This window comes from Liolophura sinensis, chromosome 7 (genome assembly GCF_032854445.1).
Source record: "Liolophura sinensis isolate JHLJ2023 chromosome 7, CUHK_Ljap_v2, whole genome shotgun sequence".
NCBI classification, from domain to species: domain Eukaryota; kingdom Metazoa; phylum Mollusca; class Polyplacophora; order Chitonida; family Chitonidae; genus Liolophura; species Liolophura sinensis.
Window position 1 is genome coordinate 32,877,533 of NC_088301.1, and position 18,750 is coordinate 32,896,282.

General features: G+C 38.8%; 1 protein-coding gene across 4 annotated transcripts in view; it reads right to left on the bottom strand.

Moving 5' to 3' along the window:
* Positions 1–596: 596 nt before the first annotated feature.
* Positions 597–18,750, bottom strand: part of LOC135470588 (solute carrier family 2, facilitated glucose transporter member 12-like) — a 33,692-nt gene continuing 15,538 nt past the window's right edge. For 3 of the 4 annotated variants that reach the window (XM_064749616.1, XM_064749614.1, XM_064749617.1), the window contains 13 exons: positions 17,641–17,901; positions 15,523–15,645; positions 14,614–14,720; positions 14,092–14,175; positions 12,807–12,910; positions 11,822–11,930; positions 10,909–10,995; positions 10,078–10,164; positions 9,738–9,848; positions 8,337–8,808; positions 6,149–6,271; positions 3,986–4,118; positions 597–1,078 (listed from right to left, as the gene is read on the bottom strand). In XM_064749616.1, coding sequence (XP_064605686.1) covers positions 946–1,078; positions 3,986–4,118; positions 6,149–6,271; positions 8,337–8,808; positions 9,738–9,848; positions 10,078–10,164; positions 10,909–10,995; positions 11,822–11,930; positions 12,807–12,910; positions 14,092–14,175; positions 14,614–14,720; positions 15,523–15,645; positions 17,641–17,901 — 1,934 coding nt within the window. In that variant the 3' untranslated portion in view covers positions 597–945. Of the gene's footprint in view, positions 1,079–2,343; positions 2,430–3,985; positions 4,119–6,148; positions 6,272–8,336; positions 8,809–9,737; positions 9,849–10,077; positions 10,165–10,908; positions 10,996–11,821; positions 11,931–12,806; positions 12,911–14,091; positions 14,176–14,613; positions 14,721–15,522; positions 15,646–17,640; positions 17,902–18,750 lie in introns of all 4 variants that reach the window. The other variant, XM_064749618.1, reaches the window with a different exon arrangement.

Genomic DNA, 18,750 nt, shown 5'->3' on the forward strand with positions numbered 1-18,750 from the left:
TAACCTTGTATTACCATAGTACAGTGTATCAGTATATCATAAAAGACATGAATCAGTACAACAACAGCACCACATGGCTGCATAAAATACTTAATGATCTCCATGTCACATCAGCATATAACCCCAGCTTTGCTCTACACTGCACCAACATTCCTGACACTACATATACATATTTGAACAATAATTCAAAGTATCATTAATCTCCCCACATTATTATTGGTGCAGGCTTGTCTAGGGTGGTGTTTACATCTCATTAGCACATCGACAGAGGCTGAAACACGCGTTCTCCTGTAGCAAACCAGCTGCTTCACATCTCCATGCTTAAGTATGAGGGTTGATCACTGTTCCAATGTATCTCCTGTGTGTATAAAAACCAGTTGCTTCACATCTCCATGCTTAAGTATGAGGGTTGATCACTGTTCCAATGTATCTCCTGTGTGTATAAAAACCAGCTGCTTCACATCTCCATGCTTAAGTATGAGGGTTGATCACTGTTCCAATGTATCTCCTGTGTGTATAAAAACCAGTTGCTTCACATCTCCATGCTTATGTATGAGGGTTGATCACTGTTCCAATGTATCTCCTGTGTGTATAAAAACCAGTTGCTTCACATCTCCATGCTTAAGTATGAGGGTTGATCACTGTTCCAATGTATCTCCTGTGTGTATAAAAACCAGTTGCTTCACATCTCCATGCTTAAGTATGAGGGTTGATCACTGTTCCAATGTATCTCCTGTGTGTATAAAAACCAGTTGCTTCACATCTCCATGCTTAAGTATGAGGGTTGATCACTGTTCCAATGTATCTCCTGTGTGTATAAAAACCAGTTGCTTCACATCTCCATGCTTAAGTATGAGGGTTGATCACTGTTCCAATGTATCTCCTGTGTGAATAAAAACGTAGAGTGATGTAGTATCACAGGCAGGTTGGGAAAGTCCGACATCATCATGTTATGCCTGTGTCCATATCCGTCAGAGGCACCTGTATATATTCACCGGCGGGAACCTCTAAGTTGCTTTTGTGACCTCCACAGCACTGAATCTTCTGCCAAGCAAGACGGACTTTGTTTCCTGGAGAACTGACAAGAGAACAGAGCAAGCTTGTGTTTGACAGATGTTTATTTAATAATTAAAAAAACATCACACAGTAATAATTTCAAATAACATTACACGTATTTACTTTGTTTGCTGACAAGAAAGCAGAACAAGTTAGCCACTGAGAAATGTTTATTTAAGAATAAAAAAAAATACCAAGTAATACTTTCATATAACATTACAATATTTAAAAGTATTATTGTCTAAAACACATGTGCTATACTGATGTTAAATGTCACCCCATATTCCTCCTTATATTAGATGAATATAGTGTGAGAAACCCCAATAATTATTACTGTTTAATTTCTACAACATAAATCAAGTTATTCCTCTTTACATGTAGAAGATTTTTTAGGGGGTACAAGTTTTAATCTTCTATATTTTGCCCAGGCAACCTAGTTTATGACTGATTTTGTGTATTTGAAGATGAATCTGTTCTCTATAAACTTGTAAATATTTCCATTACACATACTATATACAATAATTTGGTGACAAACATTTTCACTCATAACATGCTGGAGGTAGTTTTAACAACCATCGGTGTTAATACTTGTACTTCAAACAGAATCACCTATAACAGTAACAGTCTGTTTTCAATCAGCATTTAAATGTTTTCAATTCATGCTGAATTTACCTTGTTCTGGGTACTGGATTTAAGAAAAGGCTATGTTTAACATGCTCAACATATATGGATAGGAATACGCTTTTTTCCACCTTTCCAATAACCAAAGGGTGAGAGAGAAAAACCGTTTACATTGTTCCCAACAACCAGTGGGTGAAATGAAACACCCAACATATCTTTTTCCATTAACCACAGGAAAAACCAGGTTTACAAATTTCCCGAAACCAGCACTGAAAAATAAACATGGGTAGACCATGCTGACAATATCCTCAATTCTGTAAGACAGGTCGGAAATTGGAGGTCACGTGATCACCCTTTCGTGTCTAAAACCAGTAATGTTGATTCGTGCAATAACGTTGGGAGGATCGTTTTTTTCACCCACGTCGTTTGTTACTAAGGAGATCACATGGTCTCTAGTTTCCGATCTGTCTTCCAGAATACTTTAAGTTGTACAGGTAAATACTCTCTTTACCATGTTCCCAATATCCAGATGACCATTCTCACTTTACCATGTTCCCAATAAACCAGAGCTGAAAATTCTTGCTTTAGAGTTCCCCTTAACCTGGGCTAAAAATCCTCGCTTTACCAGGTTCCCAATAACCAAGGTTAATAAAATGACACAAATACCTGATCAGATCTGAGGCAAATCTGATTATGGAAGTCGAGTGTGATCAGAATGCGACCTGTGACAGCAACTTGCTGGGCAATATGTACTGTAGACAACATAATGTGACGGACATGAATACACCTTATACTACCATATTATTTTACTGCTGATCGTTGAATAACGCTAAACCATGAATTTTCTGCTTTCAAACTCCAAGAGGAATCATGCCAGTTTAGCTGGATTTTGACCAGCGATATATTTTACATGAATGTTGACGGAAAGCATTCAGTGCTGGAAAGCCATGAATTTTCTGCTTTCAAACTCCAAGAGGAATCATGCCAGTTTAGCTGGATTTTGACCAGCGATATATTTTACATGAATGTTGACGGAAAGCATTCAGTGCTGGAAAGCCATGAATTTCCTGCTTTCAAACTCCAAGAGGAATCATGCCAGTTTAGCTGGATTTTGACCAGCGATATATTTTACGTGAATGTTGACGGAAAGCATTCAGTGCTGGAAAGCCATGAATTTTCTGCTTTCGAACTCCAAGAGGAATCATGCCAGTTTAGCTGGATTTTGACCAGCGATATATTTGACACGAATGTTGACGGAAAGCATTCAGTGCTGGAAAGCACTCCATGTTGGAAGGTGCCCAGGACAACAAGCCTTCTGTTCAGTAGGCCAGTATTCATTCACACAATGGTATACAGCTACACAGCACTACATATATACATCAACAGTATTCACCAGCATCAAGGTTAGTGATTAAGGGAGGAAATGTTATTCACCAGGGATCACTTTACAGAACAGTACATAAGTACCTTTTCGTATGTTAAATCTCTACATTTTAGTGATCAGTCTCAAAATAATTAAGCAAATGCTTAATATTTGTAGTATATTTTCACATAATGCTTCACAGTGACATAATTTATAATATTTGTGTGGAAGGAGTATCTCTTGCCAACAGCCTATAGCAGTGCAATCAGATTTTGAATCCCGTTTTAATACCCTCAGATGTAATTTCATTTGCTAAAATTGAGGGTATTATGCTGATTTGTCTTACAATCAACATCCACTTTGATCACTGACAGTTTCTACAGGCTGTCACAGGCTCCTACTGGCCAACAACCATCATATGTGGTTCACATAAATGGTGTAAATGTACATTTATGTATTTGTGATTATAATAAATATATAAAGGGTTTTCCATCTGGTTTAAAGGAAAGTGGAGATGATTGACTGACCTCTCAGAAGTCTAATGATCATTTATGTCACTGTTAAAACTTCACATACTTGTGTACTGCTAAACAGGCATGTCAGTTCTAGCTAAAGTTGAGAAAATATGTGCCAGAACGTTACAGACATACGAATACGATAGTAATCCTCCTGGAGAATCTATCAGACACCACTGCCAGAAATCATCCCATATCTTTGAACATAAGTGTATACATAACCATACTGTCATGTGCACAGCCTGCATATAGTGTATAAAATAAACTGGCATAGCACATAACACATGCAATCAGTAGCAGACCTGATATTCAAATTTATTCATCGAACCGTTTTCTCCTTTCTAATCACTCAAATAGTTTGTTTCTTGCTAAAGAAACCAAATGTTATGTCAGTGTATGGATGAAAGTTTTTACAGGTATATAATTTTACCTGTTTTTCATATCCTCTGAGATCTGCTCTAAACTACGTCCCTTCGTCTCCAGAAGAAAGATGAGAATAAATAACACAGATGCACAGCAGATTCCACTGTACATCAGAAATGTTCCTCCCACACTGAGTAAATCTGCAACATAATCCAGGATTCTTAAAAGCACATCACAAAAAAAAAAAAAAATGAAATAACATAAGCAAGCAAGGACTATATGATACCCGATTCCAGGGTAACATTATAGTGCACTGTAGGATATTTCACTTATATGACAGCGGACAGAATTATGGTGGGAGGAAACCCACGACAATCTACATGTTCGCTGTAACAATGTGTACGCTATCTTTAAAAAAAAAGATAATGCATAAAGCCTTTGTGTAGATGAAGTTCAGAAAAGAACGCAGGCCAGGAATGGAAAAAAAGATCTGACAGGGAGACAAACTAGATTTCGGCCAGCAGGATGCTCCTTAGTCAGTGCTAATATTTAAATGTAACGTTGAAGGGAAAATGTCCATCGAATATCTGCTTTTATTATCAGAATGTTGTGGCGATATAATGGTCCCCATCATTCATTCATTCTAAAAAATGTAACAGTTTTTGTTTTTTGTCACTCAATACTCTATCCCAAAATTCTATGTTAAGGACAGACTTAATATTTGGATAGCTTATGTTCATGCTGGCTTCCTCTCCGGCTGTACGTGGGAAGGTCAGTCAGCAACCTGCGGATGGTCGTGGGTTTCCCCCCGGGCTTTGCCCAGTTCCTCCCACCATAATGCCAGCCGCCGTCATATAAGTGAAATATTCTTGAGTACGGTGTAAAACACCAACCAAATAAATAAATAATAAATTATAAGTACTTGCTTTAATAACACCAAATGCAAACTTAATATGAAAGTTCATGTATGAAATCACTGGTGAGTCCCAGGATTGAATTGGATTATGGGTTAAGAGAAGTGAGCAGAGTTGGAACGACTACGCCGTTCCTGGTACCTGGCACAGTGCATAACCTTGATAGCCAAGGGTTAGTGCTGTGATCAAAGATAATCTAAGCTTAAACTGCCAGAGACCATACAACCAATGAGATAATGTACTGCAGTTTACCTTAAGTCTGGTACGTAAAAATGCTCTTTCAGAATCACATAAAGGCCTTAAAATGATACCTATGATGCCAACATTTAAACGATACATGAAAAGGAACTATAAAACAAAGATTATGTTTCCAGGCCAAATGAAGAAAAAATTATGTCCCAGAATTTTTGGTAAAAAATTTTCATTTGGGTTTTTTTTTTTCATTTTTTTACACCTGTTAATTACCCCCTCTATATTATGCATACATGTATATTCAACGGTCAGGTTTTTTCACAAATTACGTCATCAATGATCTTAGTCAAAGCTCAGTAAACATCCTCGAGCCCGGTGAACCATGTCACTACGGTGTGGGCAAGGTGACATGAGCACAGATACTGCATGGCTTCTTGGGGCCAGCTTAGCGCCCCCTCTGCATCCCCATTTGGTCTGTTCCCACACCCCTGCCCCCAAAGGGACAGACCCATTCGGTCTGTCCCCCACAGAGTTCTTCTTAAACAAGGATAATCTTTGATGTGACCGCTGTAAGTACTTAATTTTCCGACTGATCGCTGGGGCCTTAAGAAAACTGTACTTTGAAGCCCTTTTTAAGACCTAAGGTGAAAGTTAAAAAATTTGTGTGTACCGTTATATGTTATCACACAAGATAATCTGCAAATTAAGAAAAATAAACAAAAGTGCTTTATGTATCATGTAAGTTTTCTGATTAGAAACTAACTAAAGTTTACTAAACTAAACTCTTGGATAAATCAATAAAAATCAAGCAAAATGTGTCATTTGAAAAATGCTTAAGTTTAGGTGAAATACAGTACATCTAAAAAGTGACCACAGTTCTAGCTTTACCAAATTATGTATTACAAACCCAAGGAAAACTCAACGGAAATGTTGAAAGACAGCAAAGGGCTTCCAGCAACCTGCAGAAGGTCGTGGGATTACCCCAGGCTCGGCTTGATTTCGTCCCACCATAATGCTGTGCACGGCGAAAAACACAAATCAAATAAATAACTAAATAATGTTAGAAGTGTATTAAAGTAAGGCAATGGTCCAAAAAACAATACAACACACTCGATACGACTTACCCATGAGATTCAGGAAGGTAAGGGATACCACCAGGTTTGTGCCCCAGTTAAGAACTGTAGCTAAGGCAATTGCCCGTCCCTTCACAGCAGCTGGGTAAATCTCGCTCAAAACCAGCCATGTCACTGTAAGTAAATACCCGGTATACATAAATTGTTACCAGTTGACAGCCTGAGTTGTCCTTATCAGTTCCAGTACTAAGGACCAAGGCTGATGCAGGTCAAGGGTTGATGTCCACTCCAATATCAACATTTACCAGGCTGTAATCTATTTATCATGCCATGATATAAGTAAAATATTCTTGAGTGCGGTGTAAAACACCGATCAAATAAATCAATAAATTTCTGAATGACAAGAGCACAGGGGACACATCAATACCTTGACAGGAATAACCTCCTGGTTACATGCAAATTAAATACATTCAAGAATAAATGGCAATATTATGTTATATCAGTTCAGCTGGAGAGCTATAACACTACTACATATTGATAGAAGTAAATATTTTTACGGAAAAACAGAAAAAAAAAAAAAACCTGTTGAGTTAGCTGTGCACAAATTATATAGTTAAGAGTAATAATAACTACGGAAACAAGGCATTCAGAGAACACCAATATATGTAGCTTGCCTAACTGAGCAGTTTTTAAAACTGGATAATGCTCAAATCAGGTGATAAAGTATTGACCTCTAAACCCAAAAAAAGTAGACTCCGGCCGTATGTGGGAAGGTCTGTCAGCAACCTGCGGATGGTTGTGGGTTTCCCCTGGACTCTGCCCGGTTTCGTCCCACCATAATTCTGGTCGCCGTCGTATAAGTGAAATAATCTTGAGTACGGCATAAAACACCAATCAAATAAATGAATAAAAAAAGTAGAATGGTTGACCCTGTCATACACAGATATCATGTTCTAATTCGACAGTGCTAAAATCTTGCCATTATCAACAAGAAAGATCAAAATTATTATACTGTCACAACTAGGACTGTTTAATGTATGCATAAGGATTGCGGAGCAGAGACTTCATATGTATGGAGTTGTAAATCACTGTGGTGGTAAAAGACACTGTGGGGAATTGGTGCACAAATTTACCCCAAAGGTCTTTAATATGCAAGTTGCAAACTCCACTTGGCAATCCATGTACAATGGGAGGCAATTGCAATTCTATGAATAGCTGAGCAAAACGACTGGTCCAAAACTTGAACCATACTGCCACTTCCACCGACGACATCTGATCCTCCAGCCTATCACAATACCTCTCCTTACTTTGTGAGGTGAGCTAAGTAGGAGGAAAAAAGTGAGAAAATAATGGAACGGATTGCTCTGGATTTGAACCCAAGAATGACAGGTACCACACACAATGGGACCAGTACTGTGAGCCAGCATCCAGATAATGTGGCTTCGATCTTCAGTTCATGGACAAGAACAAAAGATAGGAAGAATACACTATTGCAAGCTGGATGTCCCTTCTCACAGTAAAAGGTAGTGAAAAGTTTCATGCAGATTACACAAAGCCAATAGACTGTAAAGTCTTTTTTGGGATTATGTGAAAACCACAACTTGAAAGGGAATAATTCTTTCAAATTCACAATCCTGAGGTCAAGGAGGTCTCAGGTATGTTTTTCTTTGATCGAGTTGTGCATTTTTTATAGTTGAGCTACTTTAGCACTATTCTCATTGGTAAGTTAAATTTACAAATGGAAGGAATTCATATTAGGAAGTTTTAAATTCCACCCAACTATATAGTCACCTGTACCAAATTTGAAGAAAATCGGTTCCGTGGTTATAAAGAAGATTCTTAATGGGTTTCATATATATCCAATATGGCTGCTACACATCCTTAATATGCACTACTTCAGATCATGTGCAAGCACCGTGTGAAGTTTCAGCAGATTTGGTTTGGCGGTTTTCTCTGTCGCTACATAGTCAAATCAACCTAAACACCCAGAATCAAATCCAGGTCTAGCAAAGGGTTTCCTAGTCAGGATAGAAGTTTGTTAGTTAGCCGTCACGTGCTCTAGATCCATCCACCCGTAAAATCTGACTACGCCTTCATGTTAGTGAAAAATTCTTGATACAACGTTCACCACCGAGAAAATAAATAGACACAGGCATAATCCATGATATGTTACATGAGATACAGGTACTATATAGACGACACCTGGGTTAATAATACAAAGTGAGCGGTGTAAACTTACCTGGGCCAAAGCTTAGTCCATAGGCTCCACAGAAGAGCATGAGGGCAGCCAGTGAGGCATACCTGGCAGCCATAGGCATCTCGCTGGGGGTAGGGTTAGGATGGAGGTTTGGTGAGGTGGAGTTAGCAAAGCTACTATTTATAACCTCACTCCACAGGGACAAGTCTGAGGATGAGTGGGGAGTTAGGCCTGTGGTGCTCAGGTCCAGATAGGATGAGTGGGGTGAGGGCCAGGAGCCCCCAGTCAGGGGATGGGTGAGGTTATAGGGCTGGGTGAGATGGAGACTTGTGGTATTATCCGAGGCGCTGGTGTTGAGATCCCTACAGGGGTTCAACATGGCTGTGTCTGGGTCTATGTCTGTTAATACTCCCAGGGTCAGAGTGGCTAATGCCATTACAGATGCACCAGTGACTAGCAACTTCCGACGACCCACTTTATCCACTAACATCAAAGAGATCACCGTGGCAATAACCTGAAAGTGATCAGAAACTGAATTTTTATTTGTACAGCTAATATTCATGTTAATCTAAAAACATTCCAGGGAAGCTATACTTATGCAAGTTTAGATCAGTGTATACAAAGTAAAACATATCAGCTGGTATCAGTCCAAGACACAGACAGTCCATAATAAGCTGAGTAGGCATTTCAGGAAACTCCCAAGTTCATGCAGGTCATGACAGGGCAAGGTGGGGGCTATCGCGAACTGACTTTTGGTGTGATTTTATGGCCGCTGCAAACAGTGACGTTGAGCCGACAGACTTGGCTATGCGAGATGTATATTCAATCTATCAAGTACCATAACATGTCGCCTTATAGCTGTGTGAGTTGGCGAGAGTCCTGACCCTGTCTCGTCCATATCTGCGTGAGCGCGCGGGACTCCCGATGTGCCGACTCTGCCTATTCTATAGCACATTAAGAGGCTAAATCAACAAACCAGCAAGAGTCTGTGACCTCACTGCTCAGCAGTCACAGAACAATGCTATAGATGATTAAGCCTGTGACGGACCTTACATAATTTCATTTATCTGTTGTTTAATTGGTTGGTCTTTTCTGTTTATCATTTATTTATTTTATTTCATTTAATTTCTTCTGCTATACATACTCAAGGCTATTTCACTAATACGACAAAAGCCAGCATTACAGAGGGAGAAAAACAAGCCCATCCCAGGAGACACCCACTACCATCTGCAGGTTGCTGGCAGATCTTCCAACATCCAACCAAGATGAGGCCAGCATTAGCTGAACATAACCTCACAGCAACTGCACTGATGAGAGGCTCCTGGGTCCTTGTACTTTGCAAACATTTGGCCATGGAGGCCCTCTTGAATAGCTGGATGCTGTACAATGATTTCTGTAGGCAGGAATAGAGAGTTTCCTTCTCACAGATTCATTAACACATACCTTTACTGCTCCCACACCAACTGTTGCTAAAGTAGCTGCTGTATCACTATGGAAACCAACTGCCTTGAAAATGGTTGGTGCATAATACAGAACATTTGGCTGACCAGTTGCCTGAAAATATCCAAAAAGATACCGGAAGGGCATTTTAAACAACATTATTAAATTTGTAACGAAGTCTGTCTGAGTGTTCTTGTAAGATTAAAGTAAAACATCCAATGTCACTTCCAAAATGTTTAATGAAAATGTCATCTGAAAAATGTTAAACTGAAATAAAGTAGTGTGTTTTACATAAGACAGATCCATAAAAATGTTATAAAAATATAAAATGGTTAAAACATACCTGTTGGAAGAATACAAGTCCAGCGCCTATCAACATTCTACCTCTCATATTAAACTTCTTTCCAAACAGCTCGCAAAGTGTGCGGTTCTGGAAAGTTAACAGTATGCCTGTAGTCAAGACTCATATTCCTGTATAATGTGACAAGTGATATATTAGAAGTATCAGTTCTTGGAAAATTGCTTATTCCTTTGATTGGTGTTTGTGTATACTCCTGAATTTTTTTAATTACACAGTGGTGATCAAGTTTATGCACGTTAAGGGTGGAGGAAACTGGGGTGGCAGAGGTATTTATTTATTTGATTGGTGTTTTACACTGCACTCAAGAATATTTCAGTTATTCAATGGCAGCTAGCATTATGGTGGAATATTTCAGTTATTCAATGGCAGCTAGCATTATGGTGGAAGGAAACCGGGCTTTCCGCCCGTGGGAAACCCAGGACCATACGCAGGCTGCTGGCAGACCTTCCCATGTACAGCCAGAGAGGAAGCCAGTATGAGCTGAACTTCAACTCATAGTGACCACATTGGTGAGAGGCTCCTGGGTCATGAGTGGGGCAAGTAAACCACAAGTTCCTTTAGCCAGGTACCTGACAAACATCATGACTTAACATTGCCTGATAGTTGAATCTGATGCCTCTCACCTTGAAACTGGTCAAGAACTTTTTGACTATAACTAGAAGAATGCTTTACACAAATGACCCTATCAGTGCCCTTCCTGGTAAAGTACTTCTTTTCACACTGAGTCACAATTACATGCACATGTGGCAAATGCAGCTCATGAATCTGACACAAAGAAAAAAGTAATTAATTTAGTAAACCTGATAGTCCTACCTTTTCAGACAAAATGGACAGTCTTATGGTGGTAAGCTCAATGGACACGTCCTGCTTTCTTCTGATCTTCTGGAGAATTTTTTCTGCCTGAGATATGATCATAAAGGCATGATTTTAACTTGCAGATAAAATTTGTGTATTTCCTTGGAAATGACCTGTGGTTGTGATGCAGCCCACTGTTTAACACTGATGGGTGGCAGGATTTCAAAACAGACACTTCACAACTTTATGACCAGAAGATCAAAGTTGTAGAAACTTTTTCTAATATGGGACCCAGACTTTTCTCAAAAGTGATTTCCCTTGAATGTAATTTTTAAGGGGTAACAGTCACTTTTCAAGACAAGAAGTGACTTAGGCTTTCTTACATTTTGCTAACAATAATCCAGCTGTTGAGAGTTTGAATGAAGAATTCAAATTAAAATCTGCCATGTTTCCTACTTGAAACTCTATACATGTACATACTGGCTGAAAATTTCTTCTTCATATGTTTCCTGCTGGACGACATATGAGTTTGTACATACTACATCATATAGCCAGACTTGATGGGCTATGAGGAACACGGCTCTGCATAGTGCACAAAGATATGGAAAACAGGAGGTATAAATAACACAAGATAAGCACATGGTCATGCATGTGGCATGAATGAAACAAGTGACTACAGGGTAATAACATGTATTTAGGGCTAAACGGGCAAGGCCTCAATAGCTAATTACATGTACACCCAACTGCTTACTGGTATACGGTACAGAATCAAGAACAGGTTTTCATGGTTGAATCCAAACAAGCTACATATACTCATTTGACAAATGTACTGAGAAGTATATAATATGCTAGAGAAATCAATGCTAATAATGAAAAAAAAATTTTGTTTACACTATTCACCAAACTGCATTTCAAGTCAAAGAAAACATACCTCTGCTTCTTTCTGAGCCAACATAAGGTATCTAGGGCTCTTGGGCAGACACAGCATAGCCACCCCCTGTACAGCTGCTGGTATGATGGACAGGCCAAACATGTACCGCCTCAAACACAACAACAGATAGCATTCTTATGAATGAAAATACCACATTCAGAAATTGCTTACCTTACTACTTAAGAATTTTTAACTTATACAATGGCATTCAGCTTTATGAGTGGAAGAAAGCAGAGCAGTTGCAGAAAACCACTGTCCTGTGGAAGGTACAAATTTAGTAGCATTTGGTAGCATTCTTAGAAAACAATAATCATTATTATTACTGATTAATTTCCTAAATCAATGTTCAATCACTTTTCTCAAAGCTGCCTCCATGGTGTGAATGTTGGGCTGATATGGGGATCACACCCTCAGTAAAATCTCTGTTTGGTCAAGTACTGGTAGCTTTGAACAGTAACAATTATATGTGTGCAGTAAATGCTTAAACCATCATAGCATCTTAGCCATTATAATTTACAAAAAAACAACTAACAATGACCTTTTTTTAAAATACACTTTGGACTATTTGAAATATTCTGAATCAATACTTTAACCCCCTTTATACATTTATTGATTTGAATGGTGTTATAAGTTGAACTCAAGAATATTTCACTTATATGATGGTGGCCAGCACTAAGGAGGGAGGAAATCGGTTAGAGCCCTGGGAACGACAATCTGCAGGTTGCTCACAGGCCTTCCCATGTACGGCTGGAGACGAAGCCTTCATGAGTTGGACTTGAACTGACATCAGCCACATTGATGAGAGTCCGGCGCAATCCGGGACTAAGATAGACTACTTCAATCCCAGGTACAACATAATACATAAGAAAAAGAAAAAAACAATACATGCTTAACCAAAAGATAGAAAGGTTTGAACAAAATCTGCAAATCAACTTTTCTCATTTTCTATTTATGATAACTGACACATTACAGTTATCTCCCTTACCAGCCATCATTCCGGTCGATAAAGATATAGTTCACCAGGTAAGCCAAAAGGACACCAAGTGTGATCCCAAGCTCATTTAGGGACACCAGGAGACCTCGTTTTGTCTGTTCAATATAAAACAATGTAGGCATATTATACAGGGTTATCAGTACAAGTACATGTACATCATTTCTTCATGTATACTGCGCTATTCATTATCTTAAGAACCGTAAGCATTTAATCGGACAATGTTCAAACTAAAGATCATTTACGATTCTAACCACATCATCATTGTAATCTCGTTCGGACAGCACATTGTATGTTGTCTATTCTCATTTCTGAAATGATGGGATGTAAATTTTGTTACAAATAGATGTGCAATAGATGGACATTGTAACTAACATTTTACTTATAAATGATAAGTAATTTAAGTAGGTTGCAATGACTTAATTTATGGAGTTCTTTCTTCGGCAAGTCTAATATTTCTAATATAATCTTCAAAATTTCATGTACTTTTGCTGTGAAAACATCATTTCAGTGTGTTTGCTGAACTGCATCTTCCCTGCTGTCGATATGATGTTGACACTTTCTGTGCATCTGTCTATTTTGCTGATAATTTCAGGCTTATGCAGTGTAAAGGGGTATTACTTTGTGCTCAATACATTACTGCTGAGAATTACTTCCTCTCGACCCTCTGAACAAACACATGGTTTCATGAAGTTTTATTTTGTCTCAGAGTATGTTATTATTAAAGGTGGATTAGGTGGTTTATCTGTTCTCTGTGATTAAAGCAAAATCACAAATTTTTAAACCAAAATCGGAAACAAAGTCTTTTTTTTCTAAATTACATGAATAGTTAAATAACTGGGAATTTTGCATAAGGGATTCATCTCTATTTTGAAGAAAAGAAAACGAAGAAATGATAAATTTTGTCTTCCATGTATGCTGTCTTTATCACAATACACTGGTGTATCTTCGTCTAAGGTTTCCCTACAAAGCAAGGATGGTTAGACATTCAATCCGACTGTGGGCCTCTGTGGCTCAGTCAGTTAGCGCACTAGCGCAGTGTAGTGACCCAGAAGCCTCTCACCAATGCGGTCGCTGTGAGTTCAAGACCAGCTCATGCTGGCTTCCGCTCCGGCCGTAAGTGGGAAGGTCTGCCAGCAACCTGCGGATGGTCCCCCAGGCTCTGCCCGGTTTCCACCCACCATAATGCTGGCTGCCGTCGTGTAAGTGAAATATTCTTGAGTACGGCGTAAAACACCAATCAAAAAAAAAAAAAAAAAATCAATCTGACTGTACTCACAGGAGGAGCTATCTCTGAGATGTATATACACTCTCCTATTGCTGACACAGACACACCAAAGCCAACAATAACACGACCCACGATCTGAAAGCACGCATTTCAACAGAAAATTATTCTTTTATGTCATTATGTATATTTAGTAAAGAACAAAATTTAACATGCAGTTAAGGTAACTTGTAATATAAGTTTACTGCTCACGTAGTTACTACAGACAAAGCTAATTTGTCAGCCTGTTTACCAATTTGATCACATGTACCATATAAGAAAAAAGAAAGTGAAGTCTTCAACCTGGAACTAAAGCAATCATATTCCTGTTTCTCTATACCACGAGTCAACAGGCCGTATGTAACAAGCTTTAGGAAGATTTACTGTCATGAAATTGTATACTTAACAAAAGAGCAAAGGGAGATAACTTATTTATTATATCCTGATCCTATCAAGATGCAGTATTTATCAAGACGTAGTACTTATCAAGACGCAGTACTTGTCAAGACGCAGTGCTTATCAAGTTGCAGTATTTACCAGTAATGAGTAATTGGGGGCAGCTGCCAGAGTTATGGCCCCTAAGATGAACACAACAGCATTGAATATGATCGTCACTTTCCGCCCAAACCGATCTACCATGAATCCTGCAAATTCAGTGAGAGAAATTTATCAATCTTACCTGCTGTCAGTTGTGGGCTGTGTGCAAATATACATATTAAAAATAGATGAACTTTCAAATAACATCAAATGTGTTACGCAAAATACAAACTGTTTATCTCCTGAATAATATATCGTCTTGACGTTTATGTATGCAAACAAAAGGCTTTGAACTTGTTTACAAGTTAGATTTGTACATATGCATAGGTAAAATATTGGGATTTCCTTCCGTGAGAAAGGTGTTTACACACATCTTTTAATATTACAAAATTTTTACATTCCTATGACATGCAACAATAAGACACAACTTTATTCAAAAGCAGTTTTGAAATATCTACGTGAATGCAACATGATCTCTGCAGAGAGGGTGAAAGAGAAAGGATACAGCCGTTTTTTCCCAATTTTAAGAGGGTAGAACAGACTTGCTTACTGAGTAATCTGATACCACTGAACCTTATATTTTACCTAATCAAATCTCTCGAATGCTTCAAATTCTCGGGATTTATCTGTGACTCGGAACAATACTAGGTTCAGCAGCATCGGTTACACAACTAACACCAAGAAGAAGGTGATAAACCCTTACTCCACTGAATTTTGTCAACAAATACAACATCCAGATTCATTCATTTCATTTCCGTCATCGGACGAGTGTTTGCTCAAGAAAATGGAGTCTAACATGACATATGTATTCTTTGACTACCTTCTATTTATGTAATATCAAAACGTTTGAGTGTTACAGAATATTTCTTATACATGTACACTGCAATACGAAAAGTTGTCATGACATACCTCCACAGAGTGATCCAAGGACAGCACCCAGCAACATGGAACTGACCACCAGTTCTTGGAGCAGACAGGACAAGTTAAATACATCTGGGCGACGCAGCTGCAAAATGGCGCCCGATACAATCCCTGGCAAACATCAACATGTAAGATAATTACAGAATAAAAAATAATAAGAAAATGCTGGTAAAACCCACGACTCAGAGTTCAGTATAGTGAAAAAATCAAATATGTGATCATCAGGGATATTGGATGTAATTTTCTAAACAAAACTTATTCATAAATCAATTCACTTCTACCTCAGACTACATGATTTACAAAAGTTATGAAAAGTTGAATTATTTCAAGGCATGATAGGCTTAAAGTGAAAGACAGTACCTGACTAATGTTTATGTCCGCTGAAAGGCTACCATTCAAAGTACCTTAAACTGACATTAAATATTTTTTTACATTTTTTTCAATCCACTAAACGTTTAGTGACACTTGACACAGTGTCTTGACACAGTGTCTTGGCACAGCTTCATTGCGTCACCATTATTTTCCGCCTTATAGTTAAAGCAGTAGCCTATAGCAGATAAAAGTTGTGGACTTCAGCGATGAACATGATGAAGGTCCAAGTGATAAATAGCTTTCTCGAAATTGGACATACTGAAAGGATATTTCTTCCACTGCTTGAACTGTAAATAAGTAAGCCTGCTATATTAGTTACAGTTTAAGTAGCCTCCACATGCAAAGATAGGGTTTACTGGTTCAGGTCGTTGTCTCCGGCGGGGTTGTGCTGGTGATTTTGACACCTATTACATTTAAATATTACAAAGTTACAACAGGATTGTTGTACAACTAGATTCATGTTCAATTCTGAAACAACTGGAAATAAATCTAAGCACCACTGAGGCCGATTTTGGCACTGAACTGTTGCTGAATTTTATACTTCAGTTTTGCGGTGGTGGTTTTTAAGACAAGAGCAGTGCTGACCTAGCTACTGTGGACGTCAGGGAAAGCACCTCAGCATGAACACAGTGTTTTCATAATTTTGCTGTATTTTATAAAAGAAAACAGAAACAGAACGACAAAGGAGCAAACTCTGAATTCTTCAATTTTCATAAACTTCGAGAAAAAAAATTATACCATAAGTTTTAATTAATTTTAAGCATTGTCCCGTGAGATGCCGTCTCCTCATTCTCATCAACCCTCAGCATCCTGAATGAATTTTTCACTCACTGACTCACTGATATCTGTTATTTAGAAACTGCTGTCTAAACCATACAATGGGCGAAAAAAAAAAGTATTTGTATAATTTGAACAGCATGTTTAAGTAGGCCTAGGGTCTACTACGGAGATGAAGGCAGTTTTGGCTGAGATGGTATGCTACTGTCTGAAATAATTTGTGATACCATCGGTGAATATTACACGGCTTATAAATCAACTGATTGTATGTCTGTGGTGATCCGTAAATGATACAGATCTGCCCCACAACACTGCTTGAAATGGCCCCTCGGCTACACGTAAATAAATCATTATAAACTATCACAAAATTATGTCTTATGCAGTATTTCTGTGTGATCATATGTCACTTCATGGAGTGAATGGGTAAAGGCTATGTCACAGCTTACGCCGCGCAATGTGGTAGCAATGTATTTAATTGGATAAAATTCCCAAGATGTCTACCTACATTCACACCAGCCATTTTTGCAGTAATGACATTTTGTTCTACATGTTATTCGGTATCTCATTAAAATAATAAAGTATGATGCTCTTTACAAAGCTTGGGGCCTCCGTGGCTCAGTTGGTTAGCGCGCTAGTGCAGTGAAATGACCCAGGAGTCTCACCAATGCGGTCTCTGTGAGTTCAAGTTCAGCTCATGCTGGCTTCCTCTCCGGCCGTACGTGGGAAGGTTTGTCAGCAACCTGCAGATGGTCGTGGGTTTCGCCTGGGCTCTGCCCAGTTTAGTCCCACCATAATGCTGGCCGCCGTCGTATAAGTGAAATATTCTTGAATACGGCGTAAAACACCAATCAAATAAATAAATAAATCCTTACAAAGCTTGAGAATCCTGCTTTCGACTCAAAGATTTGATCATCCAGGCACTGTCTTGTCCTTAAATAGTCTTTATTATCAACTTACCAACATCATACCCAAACAAGAGTCCTCCTATGGCAGCAGCGACAGAGGAAAGGACGACATAGCCTGTGGCACCCCATATGTCCTCAGCATTTGCTTCAGGTTCCGGCTTTCTCTGTGGTGGGGCTGAGGCAGAGCGTGACCGTGTCTCCAGGAGCCGTGGGTGGAAGTCAAATCGGGCATACCCAGACCTCAGATCTCTGACCGCCTTGGGCTTTGGCACATCCTCATCCACAGGTGACTTGTCAGCTTTCAGGAGCTTCTCTGTAACACAAAGCACATAACACTAAATACAGGGCATGTTCTCTATGAGGTTTAGCCTCCTATGAGAGAATACAGCCACGATCTTGTATGCACAGACCAACATGAAGGTTTCTGACCCCATATATTTCCGTATCCTCTTCAGTATTCTCTGAGTAAGCACACAACAAATTTATCATCAATTCAGCACAGAAGGTCAAGGTATTGGCCAGTCAGGTCAGCATCAACAATTTCTTCACAGTTGAACAAATGGAGATAAGCTAGTTAACAGATGCAGGATTATTGACACCATATATTTGTGTATCCTATCACTTCAACCATGTTACAAATTTATCCTGCATAGACCCATCAATTCAGTGTAGAAAGTGAACACTTCAGCGATGTGACCATTGCATTCACAACCTAACAAAGGGAGATAACCTACTCAGCAGATTTTACGTCATTTGCAGGATTCGAGAATATATCTGTAACCCACATGACCGTTGTTGTCCAACGAAAAGCGGAGTATTTTGTTTCAACCGGGATACAAGAATTAACATGTCTCTTATGTGACCATTGCAACATGTCCATTTAGAGCCAGAATTCTTCAAACCAGGCTACAAACGTATGAACAAATGTTACAAAACAAAAATTCAACAAAGAAATCACGCAATCTCAATTTCTGATTTTCCAATGAAAGGTATGACATAAAGAAATCAAACTGACCACTGCTCTTGAAACACTAACTGGACTAAACACAGAAATGGTAGCAAGGCTACCAAACAGCTCACCTGTAAGAGGCACGTGGATGCAAAACTTTAGCTCAATACATTATGTACTGAAATCGTGAATTTGGTAATTTATGGTAATTAA